Source organism: Anticarsia gemmatalis, chromosome 23 (assembly GCF_050436995.1).
Source record: "Anticarsia gemmatalis isolate Benzon Research Colony breed Stoneville strain chromosome 23, ilAntGemm2 primary, whole genome shotgun sequence".
Classification (NCBI taxonomy): Eukaryota; Metazoa; Arthropoda; class Insecta; order Lepidoptera; family Erebidae; genus Anticarsia; species Anticarsia gemmatalis.
In genome coordinates, this window is record NC_134767.1 from 1868442 (window position 1) to 1886838 (window position 18397).

General features: G+C 34.8%; 4 protein-coding genes across 8 annotated transcripts in view; 1 reads left to right on the forward strand and 3 right to left on the reverse strand.

The window, feature by feature from the left end:
- mim (missing-in-metastasis) overlaps positions 1-18397 on the forward strand; it is a 206923-nt gene that overhangs the window by 131039 nt on the left and 57487 nt on the right. The gene's annotated exons all lie outside the window — the stretch shown is intronic.
- LOC142983022 (phenoloxidase-activating enzyme-like) lies at positions 1155-4675 on the reverse strand. The gene is made up of 6 exons (XM_076129788.1): positions 4518-4675; positions 3162-3260; positions 2619-2775; positions 2069-2262; positions 1743-1891; positions 1155-1453 (listed from the first exon to the last, which is right to left on the reverse strand). Exons 1-6 carry the CDS (start codon positions 4573-4575, stop codon positions 1199-1201), a joined length of 912 nt encoding a protein of 303 aa, XP_075985903.1. The 5' UTR covers positions 4576-4675; the 3' UTR covers positions 1155-1198.
- Positions 6414-12822, reverse strand: LOC142983020 (phenoloxidase-activating enzyme-like). The gene is made up of 8 exons (XM_076129786.1): positions 12679-12822; positions 11854-12014; positions 10711-10877; positions 9749-9903; positions 8489-8651; positions 7845-8050; positions 7418-7569; positions 6414-7095 (listed from the first exon to the last, which is right to left on the reverse strand). The coding sequence occupies exons 1-8, from the start codon at positions 12731-12733 to the stop codon at positions 6832-6834; spliced, it is 1323 nt and encodes a 440-aa protein (XP_075985901.1). The 5' UTR covers positions 12734-12822; the 3' UTR covers positions 6414-6831.
- Positions 13607-18353, reverse strand: LOC142983160 (phenoloxidase-activating enzyme-like). Its single transcript, XM_076130029.1, has 6 exons — positions 18244-18353; positions 17438-17572; positions 16386-16551; positions 15854-16059; positions 14321-14472; positions 13607-14031 (listed from the first exon to the last, which is right to left on the reverse strand). The coding sequence occupies exons 1-6, from the start codon at positions 18308-18310 to the stop codon at positions 13780-13782; spliced, it is 978 nt and encodes a 325-aa protein (XP_075986144.1). The 5' UTR covers positions 18311-18353; the 3' UTR covers positions 13607-13779.

Here is an 18397-nt window from a genome sequence, read left to right on the forward strand (position 1 = left end):
CTCGGGTAGTGTAAACACGACAATTGCTTCTGGTATGGCAATAGTGGACAGCTAATCATGAGTCTCGAGTTCGATTCTCGGGTTGGGTAGAGACTGATTTGTATTCGTATTGTGTATGTGAGTTGACAGCTAGTGTACGACAGTGTACGTCAGTTTGATATAGTAGGTATTGTAATACATTGCTGCATTGACGTAACGAATGAATCATGATTATTTTAGCAAATAAACAATGCGCAGATTAGTGGCAATCAATTAGTTGTCAACGGAGAAACAAATACCCAGAAGTTAGACTGAATATAACATATTTTATTATAATACTAGCGGACTAACCCGACTGCTTATAAATATATTGGGTCGGGGCAAAAGTATTTTCGCATCACAGTACGTATGAACTTGTAATAAAATCTCTTTGGCTTCAAGAATCACAAATGAGTACACGGTTCATTAGGTTTCTTTCAGTGAGCTCGTGAGGTACCCAAATATCGAGCGTTTTTGTGTAGAGAAAAGATTTTATTACAAGTCCATACATACTATAATCGAAAAGACTTTTTCCCCCAACCTAATTTAGTCTAGTCGTGTTAAATTATGCGCGTACAAATGTACATATCGTTGTTAATTTAATTTATGTGTTAATTTCGGCTCAGTTTGCAGTAGAACTAGTCACACAGTCCTTAGTTCGTGTGAGTTTTATTGGTAAAACAGGTGTCTAGGTTATCTACAGGAGTAAACAAAATACGGGTTTAAATGTATTAAGTGCAAATGTTACTCTGTTTCACTAGGTCGTTGACTCATATCTAGTTACCTATCCAGGACAGTTGTACAGGTTAAACAGGTTTATTTTGTCCCGGGACGCATCGAAAGCGAAGGTTTTAAAAACTGCTAAAAGCTGCACTGGCTCGGGACCACAGTGACTGGTATTTTTCTGAAGTAACTAGCTGGGCAAGTGATTAATCTCCTTTGCATTATTCGTAATAAGAAATTAAGTAGATAGTATTTATAATATTTTACTGGTTCGTATAGTGAAGAAGGTATATAATCAGTATTTTATTCTAATTCTTGACCGTTTAAAAATTTCTATGCAAGTTTCCAAGTTTAGAGTAGAATTGAAAGAAAAAACTGTTTCGATGTTTGTGCAACTTAATAAAACAAAGTAATATTCTCAATATTTAATTGAAACTTCAATATTTTATTACAAAAACTAGGCAACAATGTTACTTTTAATCCAGGGTAAGTATTCATACACATTTGTGTAAACATCAGGCTTGTTTTCCTGGCCGCAGGGGTAGGCGCCGAAACTGACGATACCAATGGCTTCGTAAGCCCTACCGTTTTCAAACATCAGAGGACTTCCACCGCTGCCCCTGCATGTACCCTTGTCCTTTTCACCACCAGCACACAATTGACCCTTCCATAAGTCCACTCTTCGTTGGTTTTCATAAAGTTTCTTACAATCCTGTAAAGATAATAATTTCATATTATCACATTTAGGTGAGGACCAAATGAGCATCCTTGAGCACACCATAGTTTTAGTTACTGAATAAGACTGTTATATCAATTGTTTTGAAGATGTCTTTGTTAGTTTCTTATTATTTTGCATACTTAAATGTGCAGTACTTTGTACAGTTAATATATCACCCGCTGTCATAATTCATAATATCCTACATTATTGTTGTAAATAAATAAAAACTGTACTTCATGGTGTTGAAGGCTTAAATTTCATCGACATATCAAAGTTAACTTACATCTAGTTTCACGAATGGCAGATCAACTGTCTTCTTTGCTGCTTCTATCTTCGATCCTTCATTTGACCACCAGCCGGCTGCTGTCAGCCTAAAACTATCAGTTCGGAGAGTCATGTCCGTGGTTGGGAGGCATATAGGGCGGACGAAGTCTGAAAAAACAATGTATAATTTACTTAAAATAGTACGTGAGAGTACCGAGTACGTGAGACATATCTGAGAGAAAATTTGTCATCGTCGTAGATCATCAAACTGCAATTAGAATCCGGTTTTTATAATTGTATTAATATCTGACTTAATATCTTTAAAGTTTCTTAATTTTATATTACCTGTGTATGGAGCAACTCGTGCCAGCTTTATCAAAGCGATGTCGTTCTTCTTATCACGGTATTCTGGATGTGCTATTATCTTTTCAATAGGAATACTGGTGGGTCCCTCAGTGCAGTCCTCGCCTCCACCTTCAACTTTCATACAATCCGGACCGTCGTGACTTAAGTCGTATTCTCCCAAACGAATGCTTTTCCTAAAAGGCGATGAAATACTTTAGAAACATATCCACAGGGTGATATTTTATTCCATAGATCTAAGCGTCTTTGTGCTTCGGAGGTCACACACACTTAGGTACATACATAACATAATGCTTGTTATACCCGGAGTGGTAGGCAGAGGTGTATAAAATACATACACGTTTCCGCCATTTACAATGTTACTACCATGTAATTGGAGGCGAAGCTATTGTAGGGCTACTTATAGGGCACTTTACCAAACGCCCGTGCAACTATTAAGAGATATTCTGATATAAATTAGAGAAGACCAAACCCGAAAAGTACCCGAAACCTTTCACGTTACGAATCTTCCGTCATATTGATGGTTACTCACGGTGTTCCGGCTTGCAGCGCCGATCCCGTCACACAATGGGCAGCAGTCATAACATACTGACGGCTGATAAGAACTCCACCACAAAGTGTCTTCAATTCACCATCTTTTTCGTACTCGATAAGAGCCGTCCAAGGGTATTGGTCTATCGGAGTTTGATCTAAAGAAAATGAATGAAAAAATAAATTCGGTTTATCGGTGACTGATATTGGTGACGGTCTTTGATTTCTGGTAGCTTCGCTAAAAATTTAGAGAGTGGTAAGGGCTGGCGTGAACACTGTATACAAGAGGAAGTGTATGCACTGTATTAGACTGAACGTAAAACATAAAACTGATTGCTTTTTGTCAAACAAGATGTCTAGAAAAAAATGACCAACATTAAGTTTAAAGTTGCCTTCGCGGCGCCAAGTGCTCGCGCGGGTGTCTGTGACGGAGTAATTCTGTACGGGATGGGACCGCACAGGCGTCCGTTTAACATAGTTTCGGGCCTAAGGGTCAATGATGGTTAATATAATATAGAATATTTTGAAGTTAACTTTTACTTACTTCCTATGATCTTACTAGTGGCAGCAGCGTTGACACCACAGCATCCACTCTTTGGATCAGGTGGGAATGGCGTCTCCTCTTTCGCACAGTTGACTTGTTCTAAAAAAAATAGTGACTAAATTAATTAAATAATTAATAAGAATTGCAAAAATGAGAGAACGACGTTGCCCAGCATTGAGACACACAATTTAAGATATTTTTTAAAGTCTCTTTGGTGTCTTGAAAAGTTTAGAGACCACACTGGTTGTCGGTAGTGAATTTAAAAGTCCAGGTTATTGATTTTGTTAATAGCTTTTATTTTGTTTGAGCCTCGGGTTAAAGTATTTGACCTAAGGATTTTTTTGTGGATTCCTAAATTGTTTATTTTTTAGAGCTTTGTAACTATATCAGCTTATTAACACACCATTCCCATAGGGGTAGGCACAGATAAAAAAACGCCACTTGGAGACTATACTTACAAACTTCGATTGCTTCTATTATATTTATTTATTTGTCATATATAATTAATTGAATAAATATCAAATCTAGATTAAATTTGATTTAGTGCGTTTGTATAATAGTTTGATACTTTACGGTTTACAAAAAATTAAAAATATCATTAAAATCAAATTATTCGTGTTTGGGCGTCAAACCTGTTACCTATCACACACAACGTCGTGCAACCTGTTTAATGAGGAAAGTTTGTGTAGATATTTTATTTTACTTTGTTATGTAAATTGGAACTAATAGTAATAGTAATAGTCGTTTATTTGCTAATAATGTTTTTAATCTAAATCTTATTACCAAAATGTTTCTAACCTGTGACTTATCAAGGCAATCAAATTAAAAACATTATTTTTCAGAGTATGGGCGTTGTTTGATATCTCTTAACCTTTATGGGAAAAGACGTGATTTTATGTTTGTATAAAATATTGCTCCTTAACTTTTTCATTTTTTTTATTTCTTTTTAAAAAGACAAGTCCCGCACTAAGATATCCTTTTATGATGTCGTGGGGACCTTTACAAATATGCAAACAACGGACACAAAGTACAACCTGACCCGAAACAACTATTTGTAGATCTCAAAAATAACATTTGTTCCCTGAAGAAATCGAACTGACGTCCTCCCGACGCAATGGTAGCGGCGTGGTAAACTTAACCATTGCCTTACGGAGGCAGTTTTTATTTCGGTAAATATGTTCTTGGGATGTCTCAGTAACAAATACAATATTATTATTTGTATTTAATGTATGTTGCCTTAGAGCCGATGAAGTCACGATCTTGTTATTATTTGCATTTTAAATAATATAAACAACACATTTTCCTCATACATCCTACTTGACCGTGCAACTAAAAAACAAATAAAAAAAATCTTACCTCCATTGGCGACACAGCATATTGCAGAACAAATAAATAATAATTTTATTAAAAACATTTTTTAAGGAAAAATATATTTTTTCGAAAACGGTCTGCTCTTAAGGTAAGCCGGTAGTATAATGAGCTAAAGCCGTATTGAGCATCGGCTTTAATAGTCTACAGACCAACACACTGTAATATACCACTATATCTTGCAAGCGATTCTCATCTTTATAATCTAAACATTACATATGTCATTAGTTGATATAGTTCAAGATGAACTTACAAGTAAAGACCGGAATAACGAGTGTTTATTTGTCTCCTTATTTTTTTATTTAACTTGTTTATGTTATTATGTCGTTGAGTTGTTTGTCATTTTCGAAGACCATTTCCAGTTGTTATCAGTAGTCAGTCAACGTCTGACAACCAGTCTTACTGAAGCGCATCACGTTATAACCCAGGTAACTGGGTTGTGGAGGTCCGATAGGCAGTCGCTCCATGTAAAATACTGGTATTTAGCTGCACCCGATGAGACTGGAAGCCGACTCCAACATAATTGAATGAAAGCTATGTTGATTGATGGTTGATGAATTATTTGGATGTAACCAGATTGATGAGCATGTGTCGCCACACAATGAATGTAAGCTAGGAAAACGTTGAAACACTTATCTGGAAGGAAATTACGGGAATCGAGATAGATGGAGGAATTAGGGTGAGAACTTTGCACTACAGTGGAATTATATACCTAGGTTAGAAAAGTTTTGAGTCAGAAATGAACTCTGTGTGTATATAATAATATATAGAATTATAAAAAAAATTTTTGTTCTATCTGTTAGTTCGCTAGGATACCTATGTATTAGATGAAATAAATGTCTTTTGTAAATACAAAAAAAATATACCTAATATTATGTTGCTAAGGAAAATATGTTTTAACACTCCTTCAAAAAAGCCGTAAATCATAGTGATTTATTGATCTTTGAGATATTGTTTAACCTCTGGTAAAATGTCTTATTGTTTGTTATGTCTGGATGCAAAACTCAATAGAAGACGGCCTTTCCTTACTGAGAGTGAGGCATTGGAAGTTTGTAAGGATCGTACCAAGTGGCGTTCTTTGGTCTCTGTCTACCCTTATGGGAAAAAGGCGTGAAATTATGTATGTAGGTATGTATGCAGGTATGTATGTGTGTGTGTGTGTGTGTATGTATGTATGTATGTAGACTTGTATTTAATAAAACTATGGCGGGTTTTACCACCTCTGAATAAGCATTGGTTAGCTTATCAGGTACATTAGCTACTACATTATTTATTGACGATAGCCAATTTGTCTGGAGGTCAACAAACTAAACTTGTTTTTGGGAATTCCCTACGTATTATTTAAATATTTTTTTGTATAAACATTGGAATTGAATCTATTAATGTAGATTTTTATAATCTGCTATTCGAGTCTTTCATTCGGTGATGTTCTGGCATACCCTGCAATCGTTAGCAATTTGTTTTATGTTGTTTTCTCATTTTACAAAACAAAAAACCTTGTTATATTCAAAAAACCTTAATGTTATGAACCTAAATTTCTGACCTAACGTGATTCTGATTTCGTATCTACACGAGATTTATAATGATCAAGTTTGTTTACCTGCTGTCTGTCGGCTCAACTTATAACTGACACCTATCTAACAGACCACACCCAGTGTAAAAAATTGTATTTAAAAGATGAACAAAATCAAAGTTATCTTAACTTTCCTGATCGCTTTATCCATTATTAGTTATGATTTTCTCAATAAAGTGTGGTAAAAAATCATCTTTACGAAATAATGCTAAAGCTTATAAGCAGTTATTGTTTTGTAAAGGAATGTATGAATTATTTCAATCAATTGGTTAACAGGTTTTTATTTGAAAACAAACAAAGTTGTAGCTTAAAATTTTATAATTTATTTTATATAGCTTATTCTTAAATACATATTTATTACTAATTCTAATCATGACATTATTTTATATACTAATGACTTGATTTTTAGTAAATTTACAAATTCATCAGATCAAAGAAACTTGTATTGTATTCGTGAGTAATTGAGTATTGCTATAATCTTTCAATGGCAAGACGTTGGCTACAAAATAAAATTAAATTGATCGCTGAATGTGATTTCAGTGAAAACAATAATTACCAAAAAATCTCGACATAGTTGATATGTAAAATTTATTTAAAATGATATTTTATGTCTAAAAACCATCTGCTGGTATGAAGAACAGCTCGCAGCAGATTTCGAAAGATCATAATTTTGTTTAATTTATTGCATGTTGCATAAATTATATTTACAATTTCATCAAGTATATAAAACTAAGGGACAATAGTGCTTGTAATCCAAGAAACATATTCATAGACATTTGTTCCTATTCCAGGCACGTCTTCCGTTCCACATTGTTTCGGGCCGAAGCTGATGACGCCAGCTATTTCATAAAATCTGCCGTTTTCATACATGAGAGGTCCTCCTGAATCTCCCTTGCATGTGTCTTTGCCTTTCTGACCTCCGGCGCACAGCTGTCCTTTCCATAATGTCACGGCGTCCCTTGCGTTCAGAGCTGTGTAGGCTTTTTGGCATTGCTATAGGAAAAACAAACAAAAGTATAATTTTTATTGATATAACAATCTATCGGAAAAACAAGTAAAAAGAAATTGCATTTGTAGGTTTTTTTAGATAAGACAAATTTAGCCAGGGGATATAGAAGTCCCTTGTTAGAACAATGATTTCAAGTCATAGCTTCATTAACGTGTGCTTTGTTTTATTTTTAATTAAATTGGATATACTATTGAATACCACGTCTATTATTAATACAACTCTCTTAGAAATCTTTATGTCAATATTAAGAAAATACTCATAGTCAAAAGTGTCAAAAGTCTTATCGATTTCTAAAAGCTAACTCACATCAAGCGGAATAAAAGGTTGATGGAGATGCAACTTCACAGCGCTGCTTCTGATTCTGTCACTGATCGCTCCCCAACCGGCCGCAGTTAGGTTGAAGGGGAAATTGTTGCGAGTCACGTCTATAGTTGGGAGACATATTGGACGGATGAAATCTGAAATAAGAAAATGTAATTATTTTAAATGCTTGGTTGTAATGAGAAATTCAGCAGGCTTCATTTCGTTATTCATTGATTTTTTGCTGCATAAGTTACTATTTTTTCAGGATGAAGTTATTTTATTGCAGTTAAAGAAATTAAAAATGATAATGAAGTGAGAGTTCTTTCTCTCACTCTCTCTTACGATTAATTTTGGGTTTAAAAAAGGGCGTTACGATTGTCATGAGCCAGTGTAAAAATAATGTTTTTAACTATTATAAAATCATACTCACCAGTGAAAGGTGCTGATTGTCTCATCCTGATCAAAGCGATGTCATTTCTTTTCTGTGTAGACGCTGGGTTGTACTCTGGGTGAGGGATAGTCTTATCAATAGGTATTCTAGTAACTCCTTCATTGCAGTCTTGACCGCCGCCTGCGACGGGCGTGCAGTCGGGACCTTCGTGGGTAGCGTCGTATTCTCCCAGACGGACGGTTCTCCTATAAACAGTTACAATTTAGTCATCCGCAAAAGAATAAGGGAGTGCTTCACGTCTTATAGATAAGTGTCGAATAATATATCTGATAGTTAAAGTGATAACAGTCCCTCCTAAGGAGCTAACCAATACTTATACAGAAGATAAAACAGGGCCTTATTATTATTTTTAAAAAGATTAACCTCAGATAGTTTTAGATAGTGATAGATGAATAAAAAAAAGAGAAGTCATTGCCCTGCTTCTATGTCTAAAAAACCCAAAAAAAGTTTGATTAATGAATATTAGTCTTTTAAGCTTTAATATTTAACAACAATATTGTTTATATCGACATTTTCAAGTGAATATATGCTAGCACAAAATACTTGGCAATGTTTTCTACGAAACTAGTGTGCGTTTTTTTCACATAAAAGGTGAATCACTTTGAATTGACAACAATACTCACGGTATGCCATATATGAGAACTTCTCCAATAACACAATGTCCAGCGGTCAGGATATATTTGGCGCTGATGAGGGATCCACCGCACAGTAACTTCACACTTCCACGTTGTACGTACTCGATGAGAGCCGTCCACGGATACTCGTCGATTTCAGTCAATTCCGCACCTAATGACGTACAATTAATATAAGTACATATTATTGATATTTACTAGCACAAAAAGGAATAAATGACGTGTTCCAGATCATCTCGATAGTTATATAACTCGAAAGTGACTGACTGACATAGTGATCTAGCAACGCACAGCCCAAACCACTGTGCGGGTCGGGCTGAAATGTAACATGTTATGACGTAGGCATTTGTTCAAATGTTATGCGTTTCCGTTATTTGTATATTATTATATTATTATTTATATACATAATATATGTAGATTAGCCATAACTGGTTATTAAACATGTTTGCAATCATTTGCTTGAAATATTAAGCGTAATTTTTATATCATTACTAGCTGACCCGCGCAACTTCGCTTGCGTCACCTAAGAGAATGAGTCAAAATGTTCCCCGTTTTTGTAACATTTTTCGTTGCTACTCCGCTCCTTATGACCGTAGCGTGATGTTATATAGCCTATAGCCTTTCTCAATAAATAGGCTGTCTAACAATGAAATAATTTTTCAAATCGGACCAGTAGTTCCCGAGATTAGCGCGTTCAAACAAACAAACAAATAAACAAACAAACAAACTCTTCAGCTTTATAATATTAGTATAGATTTTATTTTAATAAGCTCCATTAAACTCCATTATAATAAGTGTATTTATAATAAACGGGGAAGTAATGTGTTTAAGCTGTCATGGGAATATCACATTATTGAATAGGTAAATTACTCGAAATATAGCAGAGTATGAGACTGTTAAGCCAGATAGGAGATATTAATAAGAATCTGCATAAATGGCGCTTTGCATAATTATAGGTACTTATGACTCACAATTGCTGAGGTCATATATTAAACTAGCTTATACCCGCATAGCTTGTCTGTTTAAGACATAATTTTCATACAAACTTTCCTTCCCTATTTTATCCCCTTGGATGTAAAATTGATTCAAAATCTTTTCTTAGCGGATGTCACGTCATAACACCTGAATGCCAAATTTCAGCCCGATCTGTCCAGTGGTTTGGCGTTGATAGATCACTATGTCAGTCAGTCACCTTTGAGTTATATATACTTATTTAAATATTTTTTACTGTGCATTTAACTACCAACTTACCGTAAAGCTTATTGCCGTTTCTGCTGTCAATGCCGCAGCATCCAGTTGAACTTTCTGGAGGGAACGCTGACAGAGAATCGGCACAATTGCCTCTCTTTAACGGGAAAGATGGTACTGGGCCACAACATACACTGTATTGTTCTGGACCGTCGCATCTGAAAAATAAATATCAGTTAAATAATAGCCTCTTAACCTTTCGTATGCGCAACGATGTCCCCCCCATTGAATGTCTACGCGCGGGAAATATTACGCCGCAGAGATTTTTATTCGCCGGGATTCGTTCAGATCTGCTCCCTAGCAATTAGCGTACGTGGATCAGATCTGCTACTAAGCATACGAAAGGTTAAAGTCCAACAGAATCCTCCCAGAATGAGGGAGGAAATAAGCCTTAAGTACACCACGCACGCCAAGTGCGGGTTGGGTAAATAAATACCAGTTAAATTGGGAAAATCCTTGACCTTCCCATATCTGGTTATTGAGATATTGCAGTTTTTTCCTCATATAAAATACACGTTTATGTGACAGCAAGTTATTTGGTGATACCTAATTCTTGGCGTTTATCATTTTACTTTTTTAGGAATAAAAAATATATTCGTCTTTATTTCCTTATTTTGTTATTGTATGAATACTTCTAGAATATTTTTGAACTTATCAACTTTTTGGAGTACCACAGATTGTTTGCTTCGTATCATTGTTCGAAGTTTTCATGGTACATTTATTACTCAATTGTATGTTTTGTTCAACTTTCCATGAAACATTGATTTCACATATCTTTGTTATTAAGTACTAATAAAATGACGACGAAAATTATTGAAAAGTGACTACATTTTGTGATGCATTAAAATTTGCATCACAAAATTTCTGATAGACTCATATATTATATCTTTACAATAATCTTCACCAGTGACAGCATTAGACTAAAATTAAATATCTTTTGACAGGTAAGACTATGTAAAACTTACTTGGATCTCTGAACGTATTGCATTTTATCATTCGCGACGGGTTGCTGCAGCAAACCAACTATGTCCGGGCAGGAGTATAAACCGACACACTTCCCTGGTTTCCCTTGAGGAGTGTAGCATGAAGATGTGTCGGGTTTTGGCTGGTCGGTTTGCTCTGGGCAGCATACCTGAAAGAATTACCATAAATTGAAATTTCTTGACTCCTTTTAACAATATAAAGTTTTTTTTAATCTAGTGAATGGCTCTTTGCTACGTAAGGGTCTTCTTCCAAAAAGGGAGGGGTTGGGCCTTGAGACCACCACGCCAATTTCGGGTTGGGGACTTTTTGTTGCACGTTCACGGGATAAGTGTATTACGTAAGTACGGGAGGAGTGATTAATATTTCTAATGAACTCAGTGTCGCGACCACTTGCGTGGGAGGTGTCAATTTATACCACTCGGCTACATGAAGTACAACATTTAATAGCTGATTAAAATACACACTGCGGTATCGTTTTCTGGACCTAAAACAGGTGCAACTGGTCTTGAAGGTCAGGAAACCGGTATATTGAGTACATGCGAATCCCAGTAGATATCGACTAGTATTTTGTACCCAAACACATTTGATTTGGTTTATTTATCAATTAACAAAATACACGTTTGGGCAGTCAAGCAAAAATATTATACATTTTTACCTAATATAAACAAAATTGTAATTGATTGGATACCTAAATCTTTCTCAGTAAGAATGTATTTTTTGTGTTAATCACTGACTTCTGGCCGCATGACAAATGACAAAAATCTGACCTTATGTTTTTTAAGCAATATACAGTCCATGTAAATGTTCCTTACTTTCTTAAACGACTTTCTAACTAATGTGTCAATCCTACTTCTCCTACTAATATTATAAATGCGAAAGTTTGTGAGAATGTACATAATAATATGTATGTATGGATATTTGTTACTATTCCACGGAAATACTACTGAACCGATTGAAATGAAATTTTGTATGTAGGTAGCTGAACACCCAGAATAACACATTGGATACTTTTTCTCCCGGAGTTCCCGAGGGATCGGGATTTACACGGGAAGGGTCTCCACGCGGACGAAGTCGCGGGCGGCCTCTAGTAGAAATATCAATTTGAAAAATAGTGCAATACTCACAGTAGGTGTATTTCCGAAGAAGCCACAATGCGATCGTTTCAGCAGACTTATGTCTTCAGGCGACTTGTCTCGTTTGTTTATTATTGCTAATAAAGGTTGGCACTCGTGCACTACCTTGCATACTCCTCTACCACCACTTGCTGCTGTGCATGCTTCTTGTTCTGCAAACGAAGGCAAGTTTAGTACTTTAAGTACACAAGTCGCGATTTTACTTCTGTCTTTTGGATGATGGGTGGAAAGATGGACAGAATGTGATGAAATTTAGTTACACAGAGGTGTCTGGATGCCCACATATTCAGTAGTGAGACCAGTTATAAAAAATATGAACCAAGGCGAATAGAAATATACAGACTCTTGTTAAAACACTAGGGGAGGATTCAAAAGCAAAACTGAAACGGTTAAAATTTTTGTAAGATAGAATGATTCTTGTTAAACGGATATGGGGAAAAATTATTGGAGTTTTTCCCAATCTAGACGTCACTTAAGTCATGCCATTAGTTTCTTATTTATTGTATGTCTATATTGTTACAGCTTTCTTTACTTAAACTAGACAAAGAAAGTAGTTTTGACTTTTTATTGGGAAACTTGATCGTACTATCATATATTTTGTTATTTGATAAATACAAGTAAGTATTGGACACCAAAAAAAATCTACGCAAGAACTTTTTGCCTCAAAAGCTGACCTCGTGATCAAATAAAATAATAATTTGTAACCAAAACTTTGATTTATAAAAAAGATATCGTTTTCTTTGTAGACAACAATTCTAATGCTAATTAAAAATATAATGTATCCTTGACCTCTAATTAACACAAAAATTTACTTACGTCCATTGACCACACAGAAGAACGTGATAAGAACAGGGAATAATATTCTATACATCTTTAATAATATCACAAAAAACACTTTAAACTAGACACTTGTTCACCGGACGGCTGCCGGTTGAATTATGAACAAAAGATGCTATAATCACCTTCTTTAATATGAAACATATTATCCTCACATGCTTACCCATAGAACTTAGAAAAGTTCAAACTATTATCAACCTTATTTTTATGTCGATAAAGTCTAATCTTGTTGTTTTGTTAATGTTTATGAACTGAAGTTTTTAATAGACGAGTATAGCGGGTGATTTCACATGCAACTTGGAATATCCCATAGTTGATTTTTCTATATTTATGTCAAAGTCCTTTGCTATAATAGATAATAAATAGTATGCAGGAAAATGTGTTCCTGTAACCTTATCAATTTATATAAATAGTTTATTTGTTACTCGTTATGCAGTACTTATACTACAAGTTTCCGCAATGCATTATTATATGCATATTGGTAAACAGGAGTCTATAGTTATTTCTTATTATTTTTTGATGGACTCATCTCCTAGTTAGTAGTTTGGTACCTATAAAAGTACTTTCTAGGTAGCTCATTCATTAGGACGTACAGTAACAAAAAAATGTTATTATGTAATGTTTTTCTATAATACTGTTTACTAAATGTATTGACTCATTTTGTCTTTTCCTTTAATTAATTTTTGAGTTCGTTATTAGAATTAGTTATAATGATACCTTCTGTTTATTTTTAATTTCTCGAATGAGTTAGTTAATCGTAGTCAATCGACGATTGGTCGTTTGATGTGTAATCATTGATATTTTCGTTATTGTAGTGCTGAAATTTAGACAAAATGGCCTCAAGAAAAATATCCAGGATAAGTGTAAAAATATTTAATACAGTTTAAATAATAATAAATGCATTGAAACACAATCATATTATTACAATCCTAAATACACAATATAATTATGAGAATTTAATTCAAGCAATTATTTGAAAATTCATAAAAATATTTGAAATAATGTATAAGTATCACCTGAATTCTATCCTATCTAAGGAAAAAACAAGGAAGAACAGATCTTACGCTAAAAAAAATTAAGTTAAGGAGTAATATTGCTCGTAATCCAGGGAATATATTCAAAAACGTTAACACCAACTCCGGGAAAGTTCTCTAAACCACAAGGATTCGCACCAAAGCTGATGACGCCAATAGCTTCGTATATATTTTTGTTTTGGTACATTAAAGGCCCTCCGGAGTCGCCCTTGCAAGAGTCCTTGCCAGCTTCACCTCCAATACAAATTTGCCCCCTTTGTAAATTCACTTTAAATAATTTGTAGGGTTGAAGGCATTTCTGAAAATAAAAGTTTATTATGTATTTAAAATCAGAACTATTTCGGTCAATTATTTGCAACTGATAGGTTAAAAAAAACACGTTTATTGTATGAAGACCCCCCTTAATATTCTTTTTTGATTTTTATTATATCTGTTATTATAGCTCCAACGGAAATTCATCACTTGTGAAAATTTCAGCTTTCTAAATATCACAGTTTATGAGATACAGCCTGGAGGCAGTCAGGCAGACAGCGGAGCCTTTTTTATAGGATCCATTTATTACTAAAGAATTAAAGGTCTTAACTTACTTCTTGTTGTACAAAAGGTAAGACTACATGTTGCTTTATAGGACTAGTTCTATGTGTGCTGTTAAGAGCACCCCAGCCAGCTGCTATCAACTCGAATGGGTCTGTTCTGTAAGTCATATCCGTTTTCGGAAGACATATAGGACGAATGAAATCTGAAATACACAAATTATATGTAGCTTAAAATATTATTATTTCTCGAGTCATACTATTCCCAAGTTTGTCTTCAGTAACCTCTATTTAAAATTTACATCAAAGCTGTATACTTATGTATTATTATGTGTTGAGGCTTTGGTCATTTCATCCCACTTAAAACTTATCCCGCGGGATAAGTTGTCCACATTAATATTTTTATTATTTTTCTTTAGTCAACTCATCCCGCTTTAAAGAAAAGGTAAAAATCTACTGTATTATTTGAAATATTTGTACATTCGTGAACAAAAGTGTTGCTATAAATGTGGTCTTAAGTTTATTACAGTAGGAGATGAGGTTAAATAAATATTATTTTTGTGTTATAAGCTGTTTATTCAAAAATGTTAAATGAATATTATTACTCACTTATTTATCGATATATTTTATTTTTTTTATTTTTAAATAAATAAATAAATATCATTGAACTCACACACTGTCATTTGATTCCATTCTAAGCAGAGCTTGTACTATGGTAACCAAATGACTGATGAACATACTTATATATGTATATCTAAATACATAATTAAATAGATACATTGACATCCAGGCTCAGAACAAATACTCGTGCTCATCACACAAAGATGTCCCGGGTGGGATTCGAAAGGACAACTCCCGCTCTAAGAATTGCTCTTGTGTCGCGGGGACTATTATATATGTTGGGACACTTATTAAGAAATAAAACATCTTTTTTTTAAACTTGTTGACTAGACTTAGTAGTAGTACTTACTTCCGTAATCAATTCCGAATTTTAAGAAGTAGCTCTATTCAGAAGTAGCCAAAAGGGGCAGTGGCCATATTGAGTAATAGCGAGTCGGTTGCCACACTGAGAATTAGCCCTAATGCGCGTGAACCACTTTTTTTCAAGTCTGTACAAATCGTAAAATATATCAGCGGGATGAGTTGTCCGATTCAAAAATTGTACTAGGACAACTCATCCCGCGGGATGAGATCAAGCGGGATGAGTTGACCAAAGCCTCTACGTATTTTGTTTATTTTTATATTTTTTAAATACAAGTCGCGCACTAAGAATATTTGCTCTTGTTATTCGCAGTAACTTTTACAAATATACAAACAACGGACACAAAGCACAACCAGACCCGAAACAATCATTTGTGGATCGCACAAATAATTATTGTTCTGTATGGGACACGAACCCACCACCTCTCGACGCAATGGTACGTGGTGACCTTAACCACTGTGTCAGTCAGAGTGGCCGCGATAGCAAAAATATTTAATATTATAATACAACGGGTCTTAAATGCGACTAAAAATTAAAGTTTAGACTACCTTATTAGTTTACCCGACGTTAAGCAAAAATGTTGTATAATTTATTATTTTACGTACTTGTGTAGGGTGCCATATTTGCCAGCCGAATCAAAGCAATATCGTTCTGTCTCTGTCTTGAATTGACATCGTATTCCGAGTGCACTATAAACTTCTCTACTGGAATGCTAGTGATACCGTCGGTGCAGTCTTTACCGCCGCCTTCAACTTCCTTGCAATCTGGTCCCTCGTGGCTGGTGTCGTATTCTCCGAATCGTATACTTTTCCTACAATAGACATGAATATTAACTTACTGCTTCCAACTCTCAAGCTTATGTTTATCTATACTAATATTATAAAGCTGAAGACTTTGTTTGTTTGAACGCGCTAATCTCAGGAACTGGTCCTATTTGAAAAATTATTTCAATTTTAGATAGCCCATTTATCGAGGAAGGCTATAGGCTATATATCATCACGCTACGACCAATAGGAGCAGATTACCAGTAAACAATGTTACAAAAACGGGGAAAATTATGATCCATTCTCTCTTATGTGTCGCAAGCGAAATTGCGCGGGCAGCTAGTCATAAAATAATAATACTATAAATACTAACATTTTACCATACTTTTCAACCACCTCACCAACCACGCAATGGGCTGCAGTCACGACATACTGGCCGCTGATGAGGAATGCACCACAGGGAGTCTTCGTTTTTCCATCTTTCTCGTACTCAACAAGTGCTAACCACGGATAGTCGTCTATTGCCGTATCTTCACCACCTAGATTCACACATACATTAATTTATAATCTAAAATAAATCTTAAATCTTGTATATAAATTTTCCATGTCACAATCTTAGCTAATAGTACTCCTCCGAAACGGCTTGACCGATTCTCATAAAATTTTCTGAGCATATTGAGTACAATATGCTCACACCATTTCATGAGAATCGGTGTGAGAATCTGCCAACGTCTAATTTTCGTACATCTTAGCGACACTATTTTTGTATTTTAATTTAAATGGCAAAACAACGTTTGCCGGGTCAGCTAGTAATATATAAGTTTAAAAGTTTGTTGGATAATTTTTAATATACATAAATATTTTGGCTGGCTGTTGTATATTTTTTGATTAAAATATAATATTCCAGGTTTAGCGAATAAATTCTCACATCTTTGTCATTCAATCAGACAAGCATTGTGCCAGACGTTTATATGAATCAAACCAATTTAGGCAGGGGTTTTTACCTTTACCTTAGTAATTTGAGCCTTTTCCTGCTTATAAAGGCAAATATATAGTGGCTATCGGTTGTTTTAATGAAAACAATGATTTTTGAGACTTTAAGTGATCTCAAAAATTACAAGTTGTCTCGTGTCACGGGGTCTGGGAACCAGACTCAAAATTACTATTTGTGGATCGCACAAATATTTAATTTTGCTGCGTGTGGGAATCAAACCACCTTAACCAGTGCGTCACAGAGGCGACATTATCATTCTATTGCAGTGGCTCCCAACCAGTGGTATGATTTTAAAATTTATAATTTTTAGGATAATTATTAAACTTTATTTTTAATATACTTACATAGTGGTCCTTGCTAACAAGAATAATATAAAAGTGGTCACGGACTAAGAAAAGGTTGGAAACTCCTGTCCTATTGTAATGACTTACCATAGATCTTGTTGCCCACACTGCTGCCAATACCACAGCAACCACTGCTAGGGTCTGGTGGAAGCACTGACAGAGTAGATGCACACTTCGCCTTCGTTGCCCCATAGCTCGGTGAACTGGATACGCCAAAATTATCTGCCATATATTTTACATTATTGAGCTGCGTCTACGCTAGAGGAGCCAAGCCGAGCACAAATTTATGTAGTGTGGACAAAGAGACTCAAACGAGCGTGTTTTTTAGAAGGAATTTGTGCTCGACTATCCTAGGGTAGATGCAGCTGAAGATTACGATCACGCCTTTATCCAGAGGTGTAGCAGAGGTGTTTAAAACACATACACGTTTTGCCAATATCATTGTTAGTCACATTTAATAGAGGGCGAGCCTTTTGCGATTTACCGGGCACATTATACCATTATTTACTTTTTGTTTATTGCACATTGAATCAGTTACTATTGCTTGGATTTTTATGACGCAGACAGATATCTTTTTCTGTAGATCTGAGTGAAGTGTAATTTTAATGTTTAATTTCTAACCAGCTCGTAGTGATTCAGTGGATTTGCTCCTTTCAATCAAATTTTAGGTTAGGTTTTTTTGTAACAATATAGTGCTTAATTAAATAATTAGATGTTGTTTATGTGTATAAATGTTAAGACTCGGTATCAACGTTATCACGGTAGCTTATTTGATGGGTTTTGAACAGGTTTTTCATACATGTAATTCGACACTTATTTATAAAGTGTGAAACTGGCCCCAAATAGATAATTAATTTAACTTACACTAGAAAGAAATTTAAAGTAAAACTTACGTTTTTGTATCACACAATTTAACAAAATCAATGTTGTTGCTAATTTTAAATGATTTAAATTAAACATTTTGCCCAAAAACACAGAACACCAAAGCACACGCGACACCTCTTTACTGAATCAGTACCGATTGAATTCTGATCAGAAATTGAGGCC

Excerpts from the sequence above, each read along its gene's own strand:
- LOC142983160 (XM_076130029.1), bottom strand. The coding sequence starts at position 18,310 with ATGTTTAATTTAAATCATTTAAAATTAGCAACAACATTGATTTTGTTA. Across the intron at positions 17,573-18,243 it reads AAATTGTGTGATACAAAAAC|ATAATTTTGGCGTATCCAGT; the intron begins GTAAGTTTTACT and ends AATATATGGCAG. Across the intron at positions 14,032-14,320 it reads TACCTTTTGTACAACAAGAA|AAATGCCTTCAACCCTACAA; the intron begins GTAAGTTAAGAC and ends TTTTATTTTCAG.
- LOC142983022 (XM_076129788.1), bottom strand. The coding sequence starts at position 4,575 with ATGTTTTTAATAAAATTATTATTTATTTGTTCTGCAATATGCTGTGTC. Across the intron at positions 3,261-4,517 it reads ATGCTGTGTCGCCAATGGAG|AACAAGTCAACTGTGCGAAA; the intron begins GTAAGATTTTTT and ends TATTTTTTTTAG. Across the intron at positions 2,776-3,161 it reads CACTAGTAAGATCATAGGAA|ATCAAACTCCGATAGACCAA; the intron begins GTAAGTAAAAGT and ends CATTTTCTTTAG.
- LOC142983020 (XM_076129786.1), bottom strand. The coding sequence starts at position 12,733 with ATGTATAGAATATTATTCCCTGTTCTTATCACGTTCTTCTGTGTGGTC. Across the intron at positions 10,878-11,853 it reads TCTTCGGAAATACACCTACT|GTATGCTGCCCAGAGCAAAC; the intron begins GTGAGTATTGCA and ends TAATTCTTTCAG. Across the intron at positions 9,904-10,710 it reads CAATACGTTCAGAGATCCAA|ATGCGACGGTCCAGAACAAT; the intron begins GTAAGTTTTACA and ends TTTATTTTTCAG.